Raw genomic sequence first — 18,422 nt, 5'->3', positions numbered from 1 at the left:
GGGAATCCATCACTGTCCCCTCACAGGCGCTGCTGGGAAGGGGAATCACCCTTGGAAAGGAAAGGCAACAACGGGTTTATTTGGGAAGGCAGGAAGCGTCCCTGCCCTGTCCCTGGTGTCACACTGTCCTCCTGACCCGGGGACAGCACAGGGCACCTTTGCCAGCTCGGAAACCCACCCTGTAGGTGGGGTAGAGCACCCCTGCCAGAACCAGGCTGCTGCAGGCCAGGACGGTGACAACCACCAGGTCCCTGCGCAGCCTGGCCGGGCTGGGGGAGCCCTCTGCCGGCTCCTGGCACGTGTGGGTGATGTCCTGGAAGGTGTGGCCCGAGGGACAGGACGTGCAGTTGTTGGCCCAGGAGCCCTGGCAGGTGTAGCAGGAGGGGTGGCAGCTGGCACACACCAGGGCAGTGCCCCTGGGGCCGGCACTGCGGCTCTGGCCGTAGTAGCGCGGGGGGCAGTAGGACAGGCAGGAGCCGTGGTGGATGTACAGGGAGCTGCCACAGTCTGTGGAGAGAGGCTGGGGTGAGGCCCTGGGGAGCAGAGCGATGTCACTGTCCCCACAAAGCCTCGCTCACCCTCACAGGCTCCCTGCTTGTCCCTCCTGAGGCACTCGTCGGTGGCGGTGGCTGCGGAGCGCCGGGCTGGCATGTCCTCATCTGTGCCATGCAGGTGCAGGATGAAGGTGGTCAGCTGGCCTGGGGACAGGAGGGACAGGGGGTGCCAGGTGAGGGATATGGGGCTGGGAAACTTTGGGGACAGGAGGGATATGGGGCTGGGAAACTTTGGGGACATGGGGCTGGAAGCTTTTGGGGCCTGGGGACAAGGAGGGAGAGGGGGCTGCCAGATGAGGGATACAGGGCTGGAAGCTTTTGGGGGTTGGAAGCTTTGGGGCCTGGAGACAGGAGGAACAAGGGGTTGGGAAGCTTTAGGGGACAGGAGGGACAGGGGGCTACCAGATGAGGGATACAGGGCTGGAAGATTTGGGCCCTGGGGACAAGAGGGACATGGGGCTGGAAGCTTTGAGGGCCAGGGGACAAGAGGGACAGGGAGCTGCCAGGTGAGGGACATGGGGCTGGAATCTGTGGGGCCTGGGGACAGGAGGGACACTGGGCTGGAAGCTTTGGGGGCTGGAGACAGGGGGATGCCTTGTGAAGGATATGGGGCTGGAAGCTTTGGGGTTCTGTCCTGCTCCTGGCCCTGTGCTGACCAGGGAGATCCTCAAAGCCAACACAGGAGGGTTCACGGCCAGGAAGGAGAAGCCAACAAATTTCCCATCCAAGGTGGGGAAGGAAGAATGACCAAGCACAGGGTGACCCCAGGAAAAATGGGGCACCCACCTGTGTTCTCAGCATCACCCCTGTTCTCCAGCTGCAGGGTCCAGATCCCCTTGGGGTTCTCATCCCAGAAGTGAGTGGACATGAAGGTCCAGTCCTGGTAGCCGTCCTGGCTGGTGTCGTAGGGGCTGGAGGAGGAGAGCAGAGCTGGGAGTGCCAGCCCAGGGCCCTGCAGGGGCAGGGGGTGACCTGAGGGGTCACCCTGTGCTCTCTCTGAGGGGACACTCCCCATGGCAGGGGTCCAGAGGAGTTTTGGGACTCTCCAGGCCCTGGGGTGGCCGTGGGAGCCCCGGTGCCCGCTCTGTCCTTACCGCACTGTCACCAGCGTGGACGTGGTGCCCATGGGGCTGCTCAGGGCCACCACCAGGTCCCCCCTGCGGCTGTAGCTCAGCGACAGCTGCACCTGGACGTGCTCCAGGGAGCGGATGCTCTTGGAGCAGGAGGAGGCATCCGTGGAGATGACGAGCTTGGAGCTGATGTCCCTGCCCAAGGACAAGCTGCAGGTGAGGGCATTCCCTCCTCTGTGGCCTCCAAGCACAGCAGACCCGCTTTTTGTGTCCCTGTGCCTGTGAGAGGCTGGAGCTGGGGTCACTGTCCCTTACCTGGGGACCTGGATGGCCTGCACTGAACATTTCTCTTGTGGCCGGGTCCCTGTCCATGTCATGGCCTCCTGCACCAGCAGCCCCGCATCCAGCAGCCCATAGCCGTAGTAGTGGCTCACTGGGACACAGGTGACACCAAAAAGGGACCTGTGAGCCCCTCAGTGCCACCAGGGGCTGCTGGAAGGTGTTTGAGGGGCCGAGCCCTGCACTCACCCCTGCGCCCAACGCCATTCTCAGCCCAGTCCTCTGCCTGCAGGTGAGCGGGTCTGGAGGCCCTGATGATCAGGTGCTGCAGGTCACGCCAGGTCAGGGCTGGGCTGGAAACAAGGAGGATGCGGACAGAGGTCTGGGTTGGTTTTTAAGGGGTAGATTTGGCTCTTGTGGGGTGGGTAGAGCAATTATCTGGGCCCAAGCTGATCCCCCATGACCTCCTCCAGTTCCAAAATGGGAGCACGGAGCTCCAGAGGACAGCACTCCCACAACTCTGCACCCCAACCTTCCTGCCTTCCCTCCCCTTTCTCATCCCTGGTTGGGCACCAGCTCTCCCTGGGCAGTGTCCCTGTGTCACCTACTTGGCCTCCAGTGCCAGGGCCACCATTCCTGCAGCCAGCGGGGCCGAGGCCGAGGTGCCCGTGTGTTTGTCTGTGCAGCGGTGGTGCAGGTCTGTGGTCACCTGGAGAGGGACACAGGGGTGTTGGGGAAGATGAAACAGGAAAGCCTGATAAATATGATTGTCTGGCAAAAGATTTTGAGAATATGGGAACTATGAGTGAGATTGAAATGAAAGCAAGCTTTGAGATCCCTCAGTTACTGAACAACAGGAAAACAATGGTGAGGCTGACTGAAGGTGATCCCCTTTTGATCAAACAATCCCCTCTGCTTGCAGACAGGCCCAAGGGTCAGAGCAGACCCTGCTAGCCTGGCAGAAGGGGCCCAAAGAGGAGTTTTTAGGGTTTAAAATGTAACACAGTATGGTAATGTAATGATTCTTATAGGCTGTATGGAAATGCTATAGAATTTGTATATTGTACTAGATTGGTTAGTGAGAATCAGAATATTCAACACAGAAGATTTATTGTATTGTAACAGGAACTTCGCTCTCTTACCCCTTTTACTCTCTTACCTTCTCATCCTCTCTTGTCCCTCTCTTCTCTCAGGCCTGCTCTGGGCTGTGGCTGCAGCTCCCAGCAGGGCCCTGCACCCAGGCCCTTTGCAATAAACCCCAAATTCCAAGACCAGAAGAAGATTTATTGTATTGTAACAGGAACCTCACCCTCTGATCCTCTCTTTTACTCTCTCATTCTCTCTTTACCACTCTCTTTATCTTGCTCTCCCTCTTTGGGGCCTGCTCTGGGCTGTGGCTGCAGCTCCCAGCAGGGCCCTGCACCCAGGCCCTTTGCAATAAACCCCAAATTCCTGACCTGGCTGCAGAGATCTCTCATCTCCATCTGTCCTGACTGTGCCACCCCTGACACTCCTACAGAGGGGTCTCAGGACTCCTTCCAATAAAACTCCCTGGGGCTGGGTACCTTCAGTAAATTCTCCTTTCAGATCCCTTTGAGCTTTTGGGGCTCTACACAGACACCAAGCTACGGCAGACTGGGCCCAGCCCAACCCGTGCTGGGATCTGTGTCTGCCCCAGAGCTGCTGCTGTGACACTCACAATCTGCACCTTGCTGGTGGTCCTGCTGCTGTAGGTGGTGGTGAGGATGGCAGGGCAGCTCTCGCTGTAGAGGGGCCGGTGCCCGTCCCCCAGCACGCTGCCCACCGACACCGTGTAGATGCTGTTGGTGTACCCGTCGCAGTTGCAGTTGTCATAGTTGGTGCCACCATTGCCTGAGGCCCAGATGAAGATGGAGCCGAGCCCACCCCGTCCCTGTTGAAGAGCAGAGGGGGTGAGCAGGGTGTCCTCATGTCCCTGTGTCCCCAAGGGCAGGGCCGGGCTTACTTGGACGACTCCTTTGTGGAAAGCAGCCGCAGCCAGGACTCCAGGCCCATCCACCGTCCTGCCATCATCCTCAGGGCCCCAGCTGGCACTGTAGATGTGGATGTACTGGGGCTGCAGGCTCAGGGCCTGGGCCTCCACTATGTCCATGATGGAGCCGTCCAGCATCCTCACACCTGAGGGCAGGCACGGGACAGCCGTGGCCGAAGGGTGGCAGCACCCAGGAGAGGCTGAGGTGGCTCCGAGGGGACAGGAGCCACACACGTGCCACCCCGAGGGCAGGGCCTGGGGACACCTTGCCAGGCCCCCCCAGAGCTTTGAGCAGCGTTCACATGCCCCTGCCCTAAGGAGATCAGTCCCCCATGGGTCTGTGCCCTGCCATGTGTGCCCTGCCATGAGCCACTTCCCAAAGCTCCTCGTTAAGCCTTTTGTAATTAAGCCCAGGGAGATTTTAACCCCCTTTGCCACTCTCATTTCCACAGCAGAGCCTGAGCCTGCCCTGCTGGGTGCTGGGCTGAGCATCAAACCCCTGATGTGGGGCAGCACCCACCCTGCCACCCCTGTAAAACCCAGAGCACTCTTATGTGGGGCAGTACCCACCCTGGGCACCCTATATGGCCCAGAGCATCCCTAAATGGGGCAGCACTCATCCTGAGCACCCTGTAAATCCCAGGGCATCCCCACATGGGGCAGCACCCATCCTGAGCACCCTGTAAATCCCAGGGCATCCCCAGGTGGGGCAGCACCCACCTTGCTGCCCCTGTAAAGCCCAGAGCAGCTCCCCCTGGGCTCCTGCATCCCCACATGAGCCTGGAGCTCATTTCCATCTTCCCTCCCATGGGAGCAACCTCTCACCTCCGATTTTGGCGTTGTAGGCGACGCCTGCCCCACAGATCCCATTGTTGGCCACAGCTGCCACTTCCCCTGCACAGCGTGTCCCGTGCCTGGGGGGGCACAGAGTGACCCTGTGAGGGGTGGGGGGCCTGGGACAGCCCCCCCAGCGTGGGGAGCTGGGCAGCACCCAGCACTCACCAGTTCTTGTCGCTGTCGCTGTATCGGGGCTGCGGATCGGGGTCGTTGCTGTTGAAGTCGTAACTTGCCAGCGGGTCCTGTTACACAGGGAGGCAGTGGCTGTCCCCAAGGGCCCTGGCAGGGCTGTGACAGCTCGGCACAGGCGCCTGGCACCGAGCCTGCTGCTGGCACTGCCTGCCAGCCCCGGGGACAGCGGGGCCCCTTCGTGCCCGGCTGTGCTGGGAGCTGGAGCTGAACCCAGCCCTGAGAGGGAGGGGAGAACCAGGAGGGGCTGGGGGAGCTGGGAAGGGGCTCAGAGGGAGAAAAGGGGGATCAGGGGGGACGTTGTGGCTCTGCAAAACTCCTTGACAGGAGGGGACAGCCAGGGGGGTCGGGCTGTGCTCCAAGGGGCAACAGGACAAGAGGGAATGGTCTCAGGGTGGGACAGCAGCAGGAATTTCCGCATGGAAAGGGTAGTCAGGGAACAGCCTCAAAGTGGGCCAGTGGGGACAGCAGCAGGAATTTCTGCATGGAAAAGGTGCTCAGGATTTGACAAGAGGGAGCAGCCTCAGGATGGGACAGCAGCAGGAATTTCTGCATGGAAAGAATGCTCAGGGATCAGCCTCAGGGTGTGCCTGGTGGGACAGCAGCAGGAATTTCTGCATGGAAAAGGTGCTCAGGCCTTGACAAAAGGGAACAGACTCAGGATGGGACATGAGCAGGAATTTCCCCATGGAAAGGATGGCCCAGGGAGGTCTGGAGTCCCCATCCCTGCAAGGGCTGGAGGTGGCACTCAGTGCTCTGGGCTGGTGACCTGGCACAGGTTGGACTCTGCGATCCTGAATCCCTTTTCCACCCTCAGTGGCTCTGGGTTCTGCACAGAGGGGTGAAAGCAGCACAGCTTTGCTGTTCCCCTGATAGGTCCCAGTGTTCTGTCACCTGAGGGTGACCCTCGCTGGCCACACAGCCCCAGGAGAGCAGCCAGGAGCCACGGGAAGGGTTGGTTGTGTTCCACACCCCCAGAATTCCCTTCCCTTCCCTTCCCTTCCCTTCCCTTCCCTTCCCTTCCCTTCCCTTCCCTTCCCTTCCCTTCCCTTCCCTTCCCTTCCCTTCCCTTCCCTTCCCTTCCTTCCCTTCCCTTCCCTTCCCTTCCCTTCCCTTCCCTTCCCTTCCCTTCCCTTCCCTTCCCTTCCCTTCCCTTCCCTTCCCTGTGCAGCACAGGAGGCTTTACCAGCTGTACTGGCTTTGCAGCTTGCTGTAATTACACCAATTTGGGGGCTCCAGAGCGTGTACAAGTTCTAACATTTCCTCCTCAGTGTGAGATTACACTGAGGGAGGCTCCAAACTTTGGATGCAGCCCTGGAGAGGCTGAGCTCCCTCTGCACAGTGCCAGGGTGAAGGAATTGACCCTCTGAGCTTTCTCTGCATAATTCCAGGGCTGAGGTGAAGGAATTGACCCCTCAAACTCCCTCCTCACAGTGCCAGGGATGGGATGAAGGCTTTCCCTCCCTTCCCAGCTCCCTGGACACCCCCATATTTACGTAGTTGGCAGCCAGGTCGGGATGATCCTTCTCCAGCCCATCATCCAGCACAGTCAGCACCACCCCCAGCCCCGTGTAGCCTCTGCTCCACGCCGTGAGGATGTTCAGGTCAGGCTGGATGTCGTTGTTCTGGAAAAACAGATTAAATTTGATTGGCAGGGGTCACCTCAGAGTCCTGCTGCCTCATCACTGCCGGTGTTAGATGGGTTTGTGGCCTGAGAAGGGCATTGCCAGTGCTCAGGGAGGGATCCTGCCCCTCTGCCCAGCCCTGGAGGCGCTTCTGGGGTGCTGTGGATGTGGAGTGGGTCCAGTGGAGGGTCACAAGGGTGAGGATGGGGTTGGAGCATCCTGGCAAAGAAAAGCTGAGGGAGCTGGGGCTGCTCAGCCTCGAGAGGGGCCCTGGGTGTCCCTGTGTGCAGAAATGGCACCAGAGGAACCAGGGCAGGGACTGATCCCAGGAATTTCCCCTGCACAGAAGGAAGAATTTGTTCAGTGTGCAGTGAACAGACACAGAGGGGCTGTGGGTTCTCCCTCACTGGGGATATCCCAGAACAGCCCACAGCAATCCTGTGCCCCCTGGGATGGTGCCCAGCAGGGAGGTGGCACTGGATGCACCACTGCTCCCCTCCATGCCGTGACTGGGGTGGGGATTGGGAGGGGAAGGAGCCCATTCTCACCATGTACCACTGCTTGGGGAACCAGGGATCCGTGGGCACCACGCTGGAGCGTGGCACGCCGTGGGCACCTCTCCTGGAGCGCCTCTTCAGCGTCTGCTGCTCAAACCACAGCACCTGGGCACGGAGCAGCGCTGTGGGTGCCAGGCAGGGCCTGCCCACAGCTGTGCCCCAGCTCCCTGTGCCCTGCTCTGTCACAGACATCTTTTATGAAAATCCTTTCCTTAGGATTTTTCCTCCTGAGAAGCTGAGAGGCCTCAGGAACAAAATGTAAACAATGGTTATCTGCTGCTGTGGAATGCAACAGGTAGATTTTTGATTAGCCTATGCTGGTTGTTTCTAATTAATGGCCAATCAAAGTGAGCTGGCTCAGACACAGAATCCATGCCACAAACCTTCGTTATCATTCTTTCCTATTCTATTCTTAGCTAAGCCTTCTGATGAAATCCTTTCTTCTATTCTTTTAGTATAGTTTTAATGTAATATATATCATAAAATAATAAATCAAGGCTTCTGAAACATCAATCCTCATCTCTTCCCTCAACCTGAGACCCCTGTGAGCACCACCACACTCCTCCTCCCTACCTGGGGGTCCCTGGAGAGCCGCATGTGCCACCCCCAGTGCCTGCTCAGGGCTCTCTGCCTGGTGCCGCGGTGGCTGAAGTGGTAGAAGGGCTCTCCCTCCATCACCTGCGGGCACGAAGAGCTGCTCTGAGCTTTGCCAGGGGGCAGCTCTGGAGGTCAGGATGGTAAATTCAACATTGCAGTGCAGGACAGACAGAAAGTGTCACTTGGGGGGACAGAATGGAGTCCTGGGGAGGGGCTGGGTGTCCTATGCATGCTCAGAGGCCGTTCGCTCTGAGGGTGTGGGGATGCTGGCACAGGATTCCCAAATTCCCAGCACGTGTTTGAGAGGAAGTGTTGGATGGGGCTCGGAGCAATGTGGCCTAAGGGAAGATGTCCCTGCCCATGGGATAAGCGAAGGGGACAAACAGTGGCCACACAGAGCGGGTATGAGCGAGAAGATCGGGCCAGGGCCACACGGGGTGAGCTGGGCCAGCCCAGGCCGCACCTGACCCAGGTAGAGCAGCCCGTGCCGGCGGGCCAAATCCCGAGCGTCCCGCAGCCCCGCCGCCACCCGCACAGCCCAGCTGCTCAGGTAGACACGCGGGGGCTTGGCGGGGCCCGGAGAGGCGCTGGCGGCCACCACGAGCAGCGCCACCAGCACCGGGAACAGCGACAGCGCCAGCGCCGGGCCGGGCCCGGGCCGAGCCGCCATGAGGCCACTGCGCGCGTTGCCATGGCAACGGCGTCCGCCCCGCCCCCCGCACGGCCTCGCCTCATTGGCCCGCCTCGATCCCCGCCCCGCCTTCCCATTGGCCACGCCCCTCCGGTTTGCACCGCCCATCTGCCGCTGGCCACGCCCTCCCGCCGCGCTGACCGGGGCCGGGGTCGGGGTCGGGGTCGGACCGGGGCCGCTCCAGCTCCCGCATCGCCGCCATGGCCGCCATGCAGCAGCGCCTGGAGCGCTTCCTCCACAGCCCCGGCCCGATCAGCGACCTGCTGGCGTTGCTGGAAGCCCGCACCGGCGTCCAACGGCTCTACCTGGCCTCAGGTGCGACCGTTACCGCGGGGCCTCCCCGGTTCTCCCGTTCTGCCCCGTACGGTGGGGCGCCTTGGCGGCTGCTCGCCATGGCTCTGGGCTCAGCATGGAGAGGGCAGGCAGGACTGCCCGGGTTTTGGGCGCGGAGCAGGGTCGGGCTGGGAGGGGGTGCCGGGGGTGACATCGCTGTCACCGCACTGTCCCCTCCTTCCGCAGGCACAAAATCCCCAGATCCTAAAGCTCGTAGGGTCCGAGTGTCAGACCCTCGAGACGCCTGGCTCTGATGGGGGGTCCCCATTCTGCGTGAACCCCCAGATTGTGGTGGGTCAGATGTGGCACTGGGGATGGGAGTTTGTCCCCGTGTCCCACCGTGGGGACCGTGGGGACCCGGCCTTTACCCGGATCCCTGTTGTTCATTAATGAGGAACCAGCCGGATTCTCCCCGGGGATCCTCTCCCCTGACCCTCGGCCCTGTGCCCTCTCTGCCAACTTGAACCGGCCTCATCCCCGCCCTCCATATCGAGATTTCATATCAAACCTCCCGGGATGGGCTCGGGGCTTCCCTGTTTGCTGCGTTCCTCCGAGCCTTTGGCCTCCAGGTGTGATTTCCCGGCCCTTCACCTGCAGCAGGGCTGGTGCTCCCACTCTGAGGGGAAAAGTGTCCGTGAAGGAGCACGAGCTGCTGTGCAGGTTGGGTTTGGATGTGGTGCCACTGAAGCAAAACAATCCTGGGGATTTGGTCAGGCTCAGATGTGATGGTAGAACAAGAGTGGACACACCGAAAAGGGATGGTTACACATTCTGGATCCCTGTCCTGGAATGGAGAAGCTGTTGCTGAACTAAAAATTCCCAATTTCTCCCTCTCGTAGCTCTGGAGCAATCCCTAATTTGTGTCTGAACCCATGGGCTGGGGTTTGGAGCAACCTCTGGGCAGCGCCACCTCCAACTTCTCCCCCAGCAAAGCCTCTCCCTGGGCTTTTGCTGTTACATAAATTTCTCTGGGGCTTCAAATCCTGCGAAATCCCTTGTAAGGCTCTTGGGGAGTGAAACCCAGCACTGCCTGGACCTGCCTGCCCTGCTCGGAGGGCGGTTTGGGATCGCTCCAAAGCCGCGCTGCTCCTGCCCGTCTCCCGGAGCTGTGGGTGCCCGGGTCGGGGCCGCAGCTCAGCCCAGGAATGCTGCAGCGAGCAGAGCTGGGATTATCCTCCCTCCAAGCCCGACAAGGACTTTAATTCACCCACACAGGTTAATTCCCAGCTTGCTTGCTGCTGCTGTAGGAGTTTGTTCCGGTGCTGGGCTGCACAAATCGCTCCATCCCAAATATCCCTGAGGTTTTCCTGATGTGAGCAGGGCTATGTCCTGTTTTCCACCCCAAAACCTCTCTGTCCCACCTTCCCCAGCCTCCAGCGAGCGCTGGGCAGGCTCCACCATTAAGCTGCGGCTCGCATTTAATTAATTGAGCGATCTAATTGAGCGGCAGCAGCAGGGCAGCGGGGTTGGATTGCCGCTCCCAGGGGAGCCAAGCCTTGCTGCGGCTGCGGGAGGAGCCCGATCCGGGAGCCGGGCTCGTCCTTGAGCCGCGGCTCGCTCGGGGAATGCCGTGCGGGGGAGACGAGCGGAGCCTTGACTTTGGACCATGGGCGTGTTGTCAGCGTCTCCGGTTCCTGCCGCGCTGGCCCCGCTCCAAGGGCCGAGAGCGCGGCGAGGTTGGGCTGGTAAAAGTCCCATCCGAGCCAGGGGAGGCGACAGACGGTGACAGGAGCGGCTCACGGGTGCCTCGGGGAGGAGCAGGCTCCGCCACGTGCCCCCTTCCATCGGAATTAACGGGGGGTGGTCGTTACCTGTGACCATGTTCACAGAGATTTTCAGGTGAGGGAAGAGACGAAAATGTTGACTCCATGCTCAGAAGGCTCAGAAGGTTTATTATTTTATGATATACATTACATTAAAACTATACTGAAAAGAATAGAAGGAAAGGTTTCATCTCGGAAGGCTGGCTAAGCTAAGATGGAATGGAATGGAATGGAATGGAATGGAATGGAATAGAATAGAATAGAATAGAATAGAATAGAATAGAATAGAATAGAATAGAATAGAATAGAATAATAACAAAGGCAGCTGTCTCAGACTCTCTGTCCGAGCCAGCTGACTGTGATTGGCCATTAATTAGAAACAACCACATGAGACCAATCACAGATGCACCTGTTGCATTCCGCAGCAGCAGATAATCATTGTTTACATTTTGTTCCTGAGGCCTCTCAACTTTTCAGGAGGAAAAATCCTAAGAAAGGATTTTAATGAAAACATGTCTGTGACAGTTACCCCCCGGCACGCCCCATTCCCATTCTCTGGGATGGGAATCCCGCTCAGGACACCCAGCTCAGGGCTCTCCCCTGGTGACAGCGGGCTCCAGCCTGTCCCCTGTCCCCGCAGGCTCCGTGACTTTCCTGGGGCTCTACCTCATGTTCGGCTACGGCGCTTCCCTGCTCTGCAACATCATCGGCTTCGTCTACCCCGCCTACGTCTCGTAAGTACCTGGCCCACACCTGGAGAGCACTGCCCGCCCTTGGCTGAGGGTCTGCCTGCTCACTCAAGAGGCAATGATGGCTGGGAAGCTCTTGAGACCTTCCTGGAAACGCTGGGAGTGTGCCAGTGCAGTGGGCAGGTTCCCTGTGGGGTGTGGAGGGTTTGGGAAGGTGATCAGCCCAGGGCTGAAGCAGCCGTGACCTTCCTTTCCTTCTTCCTTTCCCCTTTCCTTTCCCCTTTCCTTTCCCCTTTCCTTTCCCCTTTCCTTTCCCCTTTCCTTTCCTTTCTTCCTTTCCTCCTTTTTCCTTCTTCCTTTCCTTTCCTTTCTTCCTTTCCTTTCCTTTCTTCCTTTCCTTTCCTCTTCCTTCTTCTTCCTTCCTTCCTTCCTTTCCTTTCCTTCTTCCTTTCCTTTCCTTCTTCCTTTCCTTTCCTTCTTCCTTTCCTTTCCTTCTTCCTTTCCTTTCCTTCTTCCTTTCCTTTCCTTCTTCCTTTCCTTTCCTTTCCTTTCCTTTCCTTTCCTTTCCTTTCCTTTCCTTTCCTTTCCTTTCCTTTCCTTTCCTTTCCTTTCCTTTCCTTTCCTTTCCTTTCCTTTCCTTTCCTTTCCTTTCCTTTCCTTTCCTTTCCTTTCTTTCTTTCCTTTCCTTTCCTTTCTTCCTTTTCCTTTTCCTTTCTTCTTCCTTTCCTTCCACAGCATCAAAGCCATCGAGAGCAGCAACAAGGAGGATGACACCATGTGGCTCACGTACTGGGTGGTCTACGGCGTCTTCAGCATCGCCGAGTCCTTCTCCGACCTTTTCCTCTACTGGTTCCCCTTCTACTACGCCGGGAAGGTAACGCTGAGCTCCTCCCATGCTGGGGCTGTCCCGGGCTCCTCCTGTGCCGGGGCTGGATGGGAGGAGTTGGGTGTGCTGGGCTCTGGTGGGTGGTGATGCCCAAAGAGGCTCCCTGGAACAGAGTTGGGTTAACAGAGTTAAAGGAATTAAGTAGGGATTTATTAAAAGGGTTCACAGAATTCACCTTGGGTAGTGCAAGAACCCAGCCAAGGCTACACCCAAGCTGGATGGTGTGTCATGAGTTTTCACATTTTTATAAGTTTTGGTCTGTTTCCATATTTGGGTTAATTGTTCAATTCCAGCTCCAGGTTGTGCAGTCCCACCCTCCCAGATTGCTCCCCTGTTGTTTTACACCTTTTGGGCCTGAAGCCACAGTGCTGTCCTTGGTTCTGGGGCTGCAAAAGGATTTTGTGTGACTGAGCTGTGAGGAGAACTTGCTAACACTTTATGTGAAGTTCAGAGTTATAAACTAGTACAGAATGTGGAAAATATGAAAGCCAAAACTGAAAGCATCAGAAGGGCTGCACCCAGCCCAGATCTGGGATCTCCAGTGAGCTGGGGGTCCCTGGAGCACTGAGCCCCCCCTGTGCCCGCAGTGCCTGTTCCTGGTGTGGTGCATGGCCCCGGTGCCCTGGAACGGCTCCCAGCTCATCTACCACAGCATCATCCGACCCTTCTTCCTCAAGCACCACGAGGCCGTGGACAACGTGATGGGTGGCATCGGCACCAGGGCCCTGGACGCGGCCTCCAGTGTCACCCGAGAAGGTGACTCCGCTCCCCCTGTCCCTCCTCCTGCCCAGGTTTTCCCGGCTCAGGGGGGCTGGGCAGCTCATTAATGTTAATTAACCGCGAGTGATTATTTCTGGGTGCTCCGGGAGTCACGGTGCCCTCTCTAACCTCTCTCTCCTCTCTGCGCTGCACGGTCCAGTCCTGCACACTCTGGCCAAGAGCAGAGCCCGGCTGGCGGCCGGGGTGGCCCCGCAGCCCAGCCTGCCCGTAGGTACCGAGCCGCGGGGGCCGGGCCGAGCCCCGTGTCCGCCGCGGCACCGCCCGAACCGCTCTGCTCCCGCTAGCACCGGCCCGTTCTCCCGGGGCGTGGGTAGAGCAGGCGCTTCCCTCCCGCTTCTCCATAGCCAGACGCCATCCGTGTGTCCATCCGTGTGTCCACCCCTGTGCCCAAGTGTCCCTTTAGCGCTGCTGCCGAGCTGGGGCTCCCCTCCGGAGCCCCCCGGGTGCTGTGACCGCCGTGCTCAGCGGGACCGGGAGGGAGCGGGACGGTGATGCGGGGAACCGGCGGGACACCGGGAACGGGCATTAACGGCGTCCGTGTCTCCGCAGGCGTCAGAGCATCCCTGAACCTGGCAGAGTTCGCGGAGAAGGCGAAGTAAGAGTGGCACCGGAGCCACTGGTACCGGCACCACAGCTCCGGTACTGGGATCAGTACCAGCACCATGCTTTCGGTACTGGTACCGGCATCCTCCGTTCTGGCACCGAAGTCCCCCATGCCGGCACTACAGACGCTGGTACCGGCACCATGCTCCCGGTATTACTACCGGCATCCTCCGTTCTGGCACCGAAATCCCCGATACAGACGCCGGTACCGGCACCATACTCCCGGTATTGCTACCGGCATCCTCCGTTGTGGCATCGAAATCCCCCGTACAGACGCCGGTACCGGCCCCGTGGCCCTGCTGACGGTACCGGCCAGGCCGGGCCGTTCCCGCCCGGGATCCCGAGTTCCTGCAGCCCGAGTGTGTTGTACCCCAGCCCCCCAATAAACCCCGGTGCCCCCCGAGCGCCTCTCCCGTCCCGCGTGTTCCGCGACCCCGCGCGGCGCCTTTAAGAGCAATGGAGGGCGGAGCCTTTGGGAAAGGGGCGGTGCTTGTTTGATGACGTGTCCGGAAGTGCGGCCGGCTTAGAGGGGTCGTTCTGTCCGTCTGTCGGTCCGTGTGCGGTCCGAGGGTGTCGGTCTGTCCGGTGGGGGGGAACAGGGGGCTCTGTCTGTGTGTGCGGGGGGCGGAGGGGGCCGGTTTATCCGTGCGGGGCTCTGTCTGTCTGTCCATCCGGCGGCGGGGGTGAGGTCTGTCCGTCTGTCTGTCCGTTCGAAGGGCCGGGTGAGAGAATCAGTCTAGGGGAGGAAGGGAGTCGGTCTGTCTGGGGAAGTGGGGCAGCACAGGGGATCTGTGTGTCTGTCTGGGAGGCGGGCAGGTGTGCGTCCGTCTGTCTGTCTGTCTGTCCGGAGGGGAAGGTGGGGAGGGGGTTTCTATTTGTTCTGTTTGAGGGGGAGCTCTGCCTGCTGCGGGGAGTCCGTCTGTCTGTCCAAAGGGCAGGCAGCACAGGGGGTCTGTCCGTCTTGAGGGGATAGAAAAGGGGAGCTGTCTGTCTGTCTGTCTGTCTGTGTGTCCGGAGTGGCAGCGCCCTCACCCCCCCCCCATCCCCGTTCCGCAGCCCCTCCCCACATGAGCCTCCCCCGGGATGAGCTCCAAGGCCAAGCGGGTGCTGCCCACCCGCCCTGAGCCGCCCAGCGCCGAGCAGATCCTGGCGGACGTGCAGGGCACGCTGCCCTCCGACCCCGTGTTCGTCCTGCCCGCCGAGCCCCCCCTGGACCCCCCAGGCCCCGCTCCAGGTGAGCCCTCGCTGGGGAATGGGGGGCGTGGGGACCCCTCAGCCCCGCTGAGCCCCCCCAGGTGAGCCCTCGATGGGGAATGAGGGGGATCGGGGACCCCCCATCCCCTCTGAGCCCCGGCTCTGCCCCCGCCAGGCTGCCCCGAGCCCGCGGCCGAGGAGCGGGAGCGGCTGTACCGGCAGATCCGCTCCTACGTGGGGATGAACCAGCGGCTGCAGCAGTCCCGGGAGCAGCTGCGGGAGCGGCGCCGGGAGCTGCAGAGGGTCGGGGAGGCGCTGGAGCGCGGCATCGCCGAGATGAGGCAGAAAGCGTTCTGAGGGACCGTGCTGGGCACCTCCACGCTGTGGTTTCACCTTCCCAAAGCCGTTTGCATCGCGAAAATCCGGATTTTCCAGCACAGCCCCGGCTGTACCATCCCAGTGACCTTTTCCCAGGGAACATCGGGATCCTGCACCCCTCCTTGTGCCCCTGAACCGGCTGCCATGTCCCTCGTGGGTGGCACATCCTCTCCTCCCTACGACTTTTCCCTCTGGTACTTTCCCGACGATGACCCCATCGCCTCCCGCATCGCCGAGCGCCTCAGGCAGGAGGGATTCCGGGGCTTCACCGAGCACCAGGACCGGGTGGCCGGGACCTCCGTCATCCTGACGACCGTGGAGGCCATCGAGGCCAGCCGTGTGGCCATCCTGCTCCTCTCGGCCAAGTCCGTGCGTGACCGCTGGTGCCAGCGCGTGTCCCAGTGGAACCTGTTCCACAACATCCACCAGCAGCAGCAGCGTGGCCCCAGGGTGGTGCCCGTGTGCGTGGGGGTCAGCAGAGCCGAGGTGCCGCCGTTCCTGCAGCACCTGGTCCCGCTGGAATACCAGAACGAGTTCTTCTTCCAGCGGCTGCTGGCCAGCCTGAGGTCCCGCCCGAGGAGCGGGGCCAGGAGAGTCCCGCCCAAAGGAACGAACTGAGGGACCCCCATAAAGGGGGCTGGTTGGGGGGCCAGCACCGCCCTGTGGTGTGGAAAACTGCCCTGTTTTGCTAATAAAGGTGGTGGGAATGGGTCACCCAGCACAAATCTCACAACCCCCACTTTTGCGAGCTGGAGGTGCTGCTTTTCTGTCTGCTCTGAGCGCTGGGGGGCCGTGGGTGTTTCCCACTCTCACAGGTGTGACCTTGTGGGTGCTTCTTCCCCTTCCTGCCTCCCCTGAGCTGCATCCGTGCCCCGCTGCTGTCACACGGCCCCCGGGGCTCCTCCAGCTCGGCAGCTGCACCGGGAGCTGCGGAAGGGCAGGATGGGGGCTCAGGGCTGCCTGGGGCCGCTGCTGCTGCCGCTGCTCCTCCCTTGGGCCGGTGGGTCCGGCGTGGGCTCGGAGTCACTGCCCGGGGCGGTGGCAGCTGCTGGTGGGGACAGGACGTGGCTCCAGCCCTCGATCATCGGGGGACACGAAGCCAAACGCCACTCCCGGCCCTACATGGCATTCCTGCAGATCGGGAGTAGCGCCTGCGGGGCAGCGCTGGTGCACCGGCGCTGGGCGCTGACGGCCGCGCACTGCCTGCCTAAGAGGTGAGTCTGGCACGGTTGGGTCTGCGGCACGGCCGGGTCCTGCGGCACGGTTGGGTCCTGCTGGCACAGGCTGGGTCCTGCCGCCGGTTCGGTCCTGCCCCGGCACGGTTGGGTCCTGCCTGGCCGGTTCGGTCCTGCCCGGCACGGTTGGTCCTGCCCGCACGGTGGGTCCTGCCCCGGCTACGGCTGGTGGTCCTGCCGGCACGGCTTGGGTCCTGCCCCGGCCGGTTGGGTCCTGCCCCGGCTCGGTTGGTCCTGCCGGGCACGGTTGGGTCCTGCCCCGGCTCGGTTGGGTCCTGCCCCGGCACGGCTGGGTCCTGCTGGGCACGGCTGGGTCCTGCCCGGCTCGGTTGGGTCCTGCCCGGCCGGTTCGGTCCTGCCCGGCACGGCGGGTCCTGCCCCGGCCGGTTGGTCCGCCCGGCTCGGTGGGTCCTGCCCGGCACGGTTGGGTCCATGCCCGGCACGGTGGGTCCTGCCCCGGCACGTTGGGTGCTGCCGCATGGCCCGGTCCTGCCCCGGCACGGCTGGGTCCTGCTGGGCACGGCTGGGTCCTGCCCCGGCTCGGTTGGGTCCTGCCCGGCACGGTTGGGTCCTGCCCGGCACGGTTGGGTCCTGCCCCGGCACGGTTGGGTCCTGCCCGGCACGGTTGGGTCCTGCCCGGCACGGTTCGGTCCCGTCCGGGGAAGGGGACGGGGCTCCGGTGACCGGCCCCGGCTGACCCCGCTCCCGGGCCGGGCCAGGTCGCGGCACAAGGGGCGGCTGCTGGTGGGGCTGCACAACCGGCGGGACGATGAGGAGGAGGGCGCGCAGAGCTTCACCATCCGGGCTGCCTGTCCCCACCCCGGCTACGACCGAGAGACGATGGAGAACGATCTGCTGCTGCTGCAGGTGCGGCTCGGGGGGCTCCGAGCGGCGCCGGGAAGGGGCGGGGAGTTCGCACTGGGTCGGGGCGAGCGGCTCGGTGACATTTCCTCTTCTCACCCGCAAGAGATTTCACACCTCGGTGTCATCTCCCCCCGCTCGCATTACCCCGAAACCTGCTCCTCTCCAGGCTGAACAATCCCAATTCCACAGCATTCAAAGGGACGCAATCCTGCTGGAGGCTGTGGCAGAACAAAATATCAGAACCCCTCAGGTCTTTCCATTCCTCCGTGTGTCTTGTCCCTCTTGAGATCAGGGCTCAGTTTACATGGGCACAAACGTATTGGCAAGCAGAGGATTATGGAGAGAGTTTATTGTACCCATTTGGTTGTTTTCCTGTCTCTTTGGAGCAGAAGGGCTCACATATAGTAACACGTTCTACAAAAATAACACTTTTACCTTTTATTGTGCTTCCTCTTGCAAGATGAAGCACTGAGTTGGAAATGGTGCGAGCTACATTGGAAAAAAGTTTAGGGCCAAGGAAAAGAGTTCAGGGCCAAGGATGGGTTCGGGGCTCCCCCTCAGTCCCCCACCTGCGGCATTGGGGTGCTCCCCTTTAACCCCCCACCCACCCGCGGTGTTGGGGTGCTCCCTGCCAGCCCCTCTGCCCATCTGGGGGGTTCTGATGTCGCCCCTCGCCCGCAGCTGGACGGGAAGGTGACCCTGAGCAGGACACGGCGGCTGATCCCGCTGGCGAGCCGGGAGCCGGCGCCGGGGGCGCGGTGCAGCCTGGCGGGCTGGGGGGTCGCGGACCCCCGGGATGGGAGGCTGTCACCCACCCTGCAGGAGCTCGATGTGACGGTGATGGACACGCGGATGTGCAACAACAGCCGCTTCTGGCACGGCAAAATCGGCCCCGCCATGATCTGCTTCCAGGGGCTGCGCCGCGGCTCCGCGCCCGCCAAGGTGAGCATTTGGGGGTCCAAGGGTGCTAAAAAACCCAAAAACCCGAGCCTGGCTGCGGGGAGGATGCCCACCCTGAGCAGGTGGGATGTTCTCCTGGCCATGGTGGGGGTTTCTGTGCCCTGATCCAATCCTCGGTGTCACCTCCCCTCAGGGTGACTCGGGGGGACCCTTGGTGTGCGGGAAGCGGCCGGCAGTGGCCGGCGTGATCTCCTTCAGCGGCAAGAACGCCACTGACCCTTTCAAACCACCCGTGGCCACCTCGACCGTGAAGCACAAGAAATGGATCCAGAAAATTCTGCGGAGAGGCTGCGGATCCGGCTGGCCCGAACACACGGGATAGACCAA

At 61.2% G+C, this 18,422-nt stretch overlaps 4 protein-coding genes across 9 annotated transcripts; 3 read left to right on the top strand and 1 right to left on the bottom strand.

The window, feature by feature from the left end:
- Positions 1–8: 8 nt before the first annotated feature.
- Positions 9–8,389, bottom strand: PCSK4 (proprotein convertase subtilisin/kexin type 4). The gene is made up of 15 exons (XM_064733985.1): positions 8,183–8,389; positions 7,696–7,800; positions 7,114–7,227; positions 6,437–6,565; positions 4,917–4,993; positions 4,740–4,828; positions 3,888–4,060; positions 3,603–3,815; positions 2,512–2,612; positions 2,153–2,256; positions 1,940–2,057; positions 1,649–1,819; positions 1,341–1,465; positions 579–698; positions 9–507 (listed from the first exon to the last, which is right to left on the bottom strand). The coding sequence occupies exons 1-15, from the start codon at positions 8,387–8,389 to the stop codon at positions 119–121; spliced, it is 2,235 nt and encodes a 744-aa protein (XP_064590055.1). The 3' UTR covers positions 9–118.
- Positions 8,390–8,500: 111 nt separating this feature from the next.
- REEP6 (receptor accessory protein 6) lies at positions 8,501–13,867 on the top strand. Of its 2 annotated transcripts, none has more exons than XM_064734119.1 (5): positions 8,501–8,725; positions 11,147–11,240; positions 11,931–12,069; positions 12,669–12,837; positions 13,001–13,391. In XM_064734119.1, the coding sequence occupies exons 1-5, from the start codon at positions 8,611–8,613 to the stop codon at positions 13,351–13,353; spliced, it is 870 nt and encodes a 289-aa protein (XP_064590189.1). In that variant the 5' UTR covers positions 8,501–8,610; the 3' UTR covers positions 13,354–13,391. The 2 variants fall into 2 exon arrangements, with proteins under 2 accessions (XP_064590189.1, XP_064590188.1); XM_064734118.1 differs by lacking the exon at positions 13,001–13,391 and adding an exon at positions 13,411–13,867 and having other exon boundaries at positions 8,507–8,725.
- Positions 13,868–13,952: 85 nt separating this feature from the next.
- On the top strand, positions 13,953–15,784 carry C28H19orf25 (chromosome 28 C19orf25 homolog). Of its 5 annotated transcripts, none has more exons than XM_064734121.1 (3): positions 13,953–14,015; positions 14,521–14,698; positions 14,834–15,784. In XM_064734121.1, exons 2-3 carry the CDS (start codon positions 14,548–14,550, stop codon positions 15,013–15,015), a joined length of 333 nt encoding a protein of 110 aa, XP_064590191.1. In that variant the 5' UTR covers positions 13,953–14,015; positions 14,521–14,547; the 3' UTR covers positions 15,016–15,784. The 5 variants fall into 5 exon arrangements, with proteins under 5 accessions (XP_064590191.1, XP_064590193.1, XP_064590190.1 ...); XM_064734123.1 differs by having other exon boundaries at positions 13,963–13,995; XM_064734120.1 differs by having other exon boundaries at positions 13,985–14,040.
- Positions 15,785–15,913: 129 nt separating this feature from the next.
- LOC135458785 (granzyme M-like) lies at positions 15,914–18,417 on the top strand. The gene is made up of 4 exons (XM_064734117.1): positions 15,914–16,250; positions 16,991–17,138; positions 17,817–18,077; positions 18,229–18,417. The coding sequence occupies exons 1-4, from the start codon at positions 15,979–15,981 to the stop codon at positions 18,415–18,417; spliced, it is 870 nt and encodes a 289-aa protein (XP_064590187.1). The 5' UTR covers positions 15,914–15,978.
- Positions 18,418–18,422: the final 5 nt, after the last annotated feature.

This window comes from Zonotrichia leucophrys, chromosome 28 (genome assembly GCF_028769735.1).
Source record: "Zonotrichia leucophrys gambelii isolate GWCS_2022_RI chromosome 28, RI_Zleu_2.0, whole genome shotgun sequence".
NCBI lineage: Eukaryota > Metazoa > Chordata > Aves > Passeriformes > Passerellidae > Zonotrichia > Zonotrichia leucophrys.
Note: the sequence above shows the minus strand (reverse complement) of the source record. Positions and strands in the feature narration are given on the sequence as shown.

Bases quoted from the DNA above. Each gene is read 5' to 3' on its own strand.
- PCSK4 (XM_064733985.1), bottom strand. From the start codon at position 8,389: ATGGCGGCTCGGCCCGGGCCCGGCCCGGCGCTGGCGCTGTCGCTGTTC. The intron at 6,566-7,113 runs GTGAGAATGGGC...CTGTTTTTCCAG, and splicing joins TCCCCAAGCAGTGGTACATG to AACAACGACATCCAGCCTGA. The intron at 1,466-1,648 runs GTAAGGACAGAG...CTCCTCCTCCAG, and splicing joins TCCACGCTGGTGACAGTGCG to CCCCTACGACACCAGCCAGG.
- REEP6 (XM_064734119.1), top strand. From the start codon at position 8,611: ATGGCCGCCATGCAGCAGCGCCTGGAGCGCTTCCTCCACAGCCCCGGC. The intron at 8,726-11,146 runs GTGCGACCGTTA...CTGTCCCCGCAG, and splicing joins ACGGCTCTACCTGGCCTCAG to GCTCCGTGACTTTCCTGGGG. The intron at 12,838-13,000 runs GTGACTCCGCTC...TGCACGGTCCAG, and splicing joins CTCCAGTGTCACCCGAGAAG to TCCTGCACACTCTGGCCAAG.
- C28H19orf25 (XM_064734121.1), top strand. From the start codon at position 14,548: ATGAGCTCCAAGGCCAAGCGGGTGCTGCCCACCCGCCCTGAGCCGCCC. The intron at 14,699-14,833 runs GTGAGCCCTCGC...TGCCCCCGCCAG, and splicing joins CCCCCCAGGCCCCGCTCCAG to GCTGCCCCGAGCCCGCGGCC.
- LOC135458785 (XM_064734117.1), top strand. From the start codon at position 15,979: ATGGGGGCTCAGGGCTGCCTGGGGCCGCTGCTGCTGCCGCTGCTCCTC. The intron at 17,139-17,816 runs GTGCGGCTCGGG...CCTCGCCCGCAG, and splicing joins ACGATCTGCTGCTGCTGCAG to CTGGACGGGAAGGTGACCCT. The intron at 18,078-18,228 runs GTGAGCATTTGG...ACCTCCCCTCAG, and splicing joins GCGGCTCCGCGCCCGCCAAG to GGTGACTCGGGGGGACCCTT.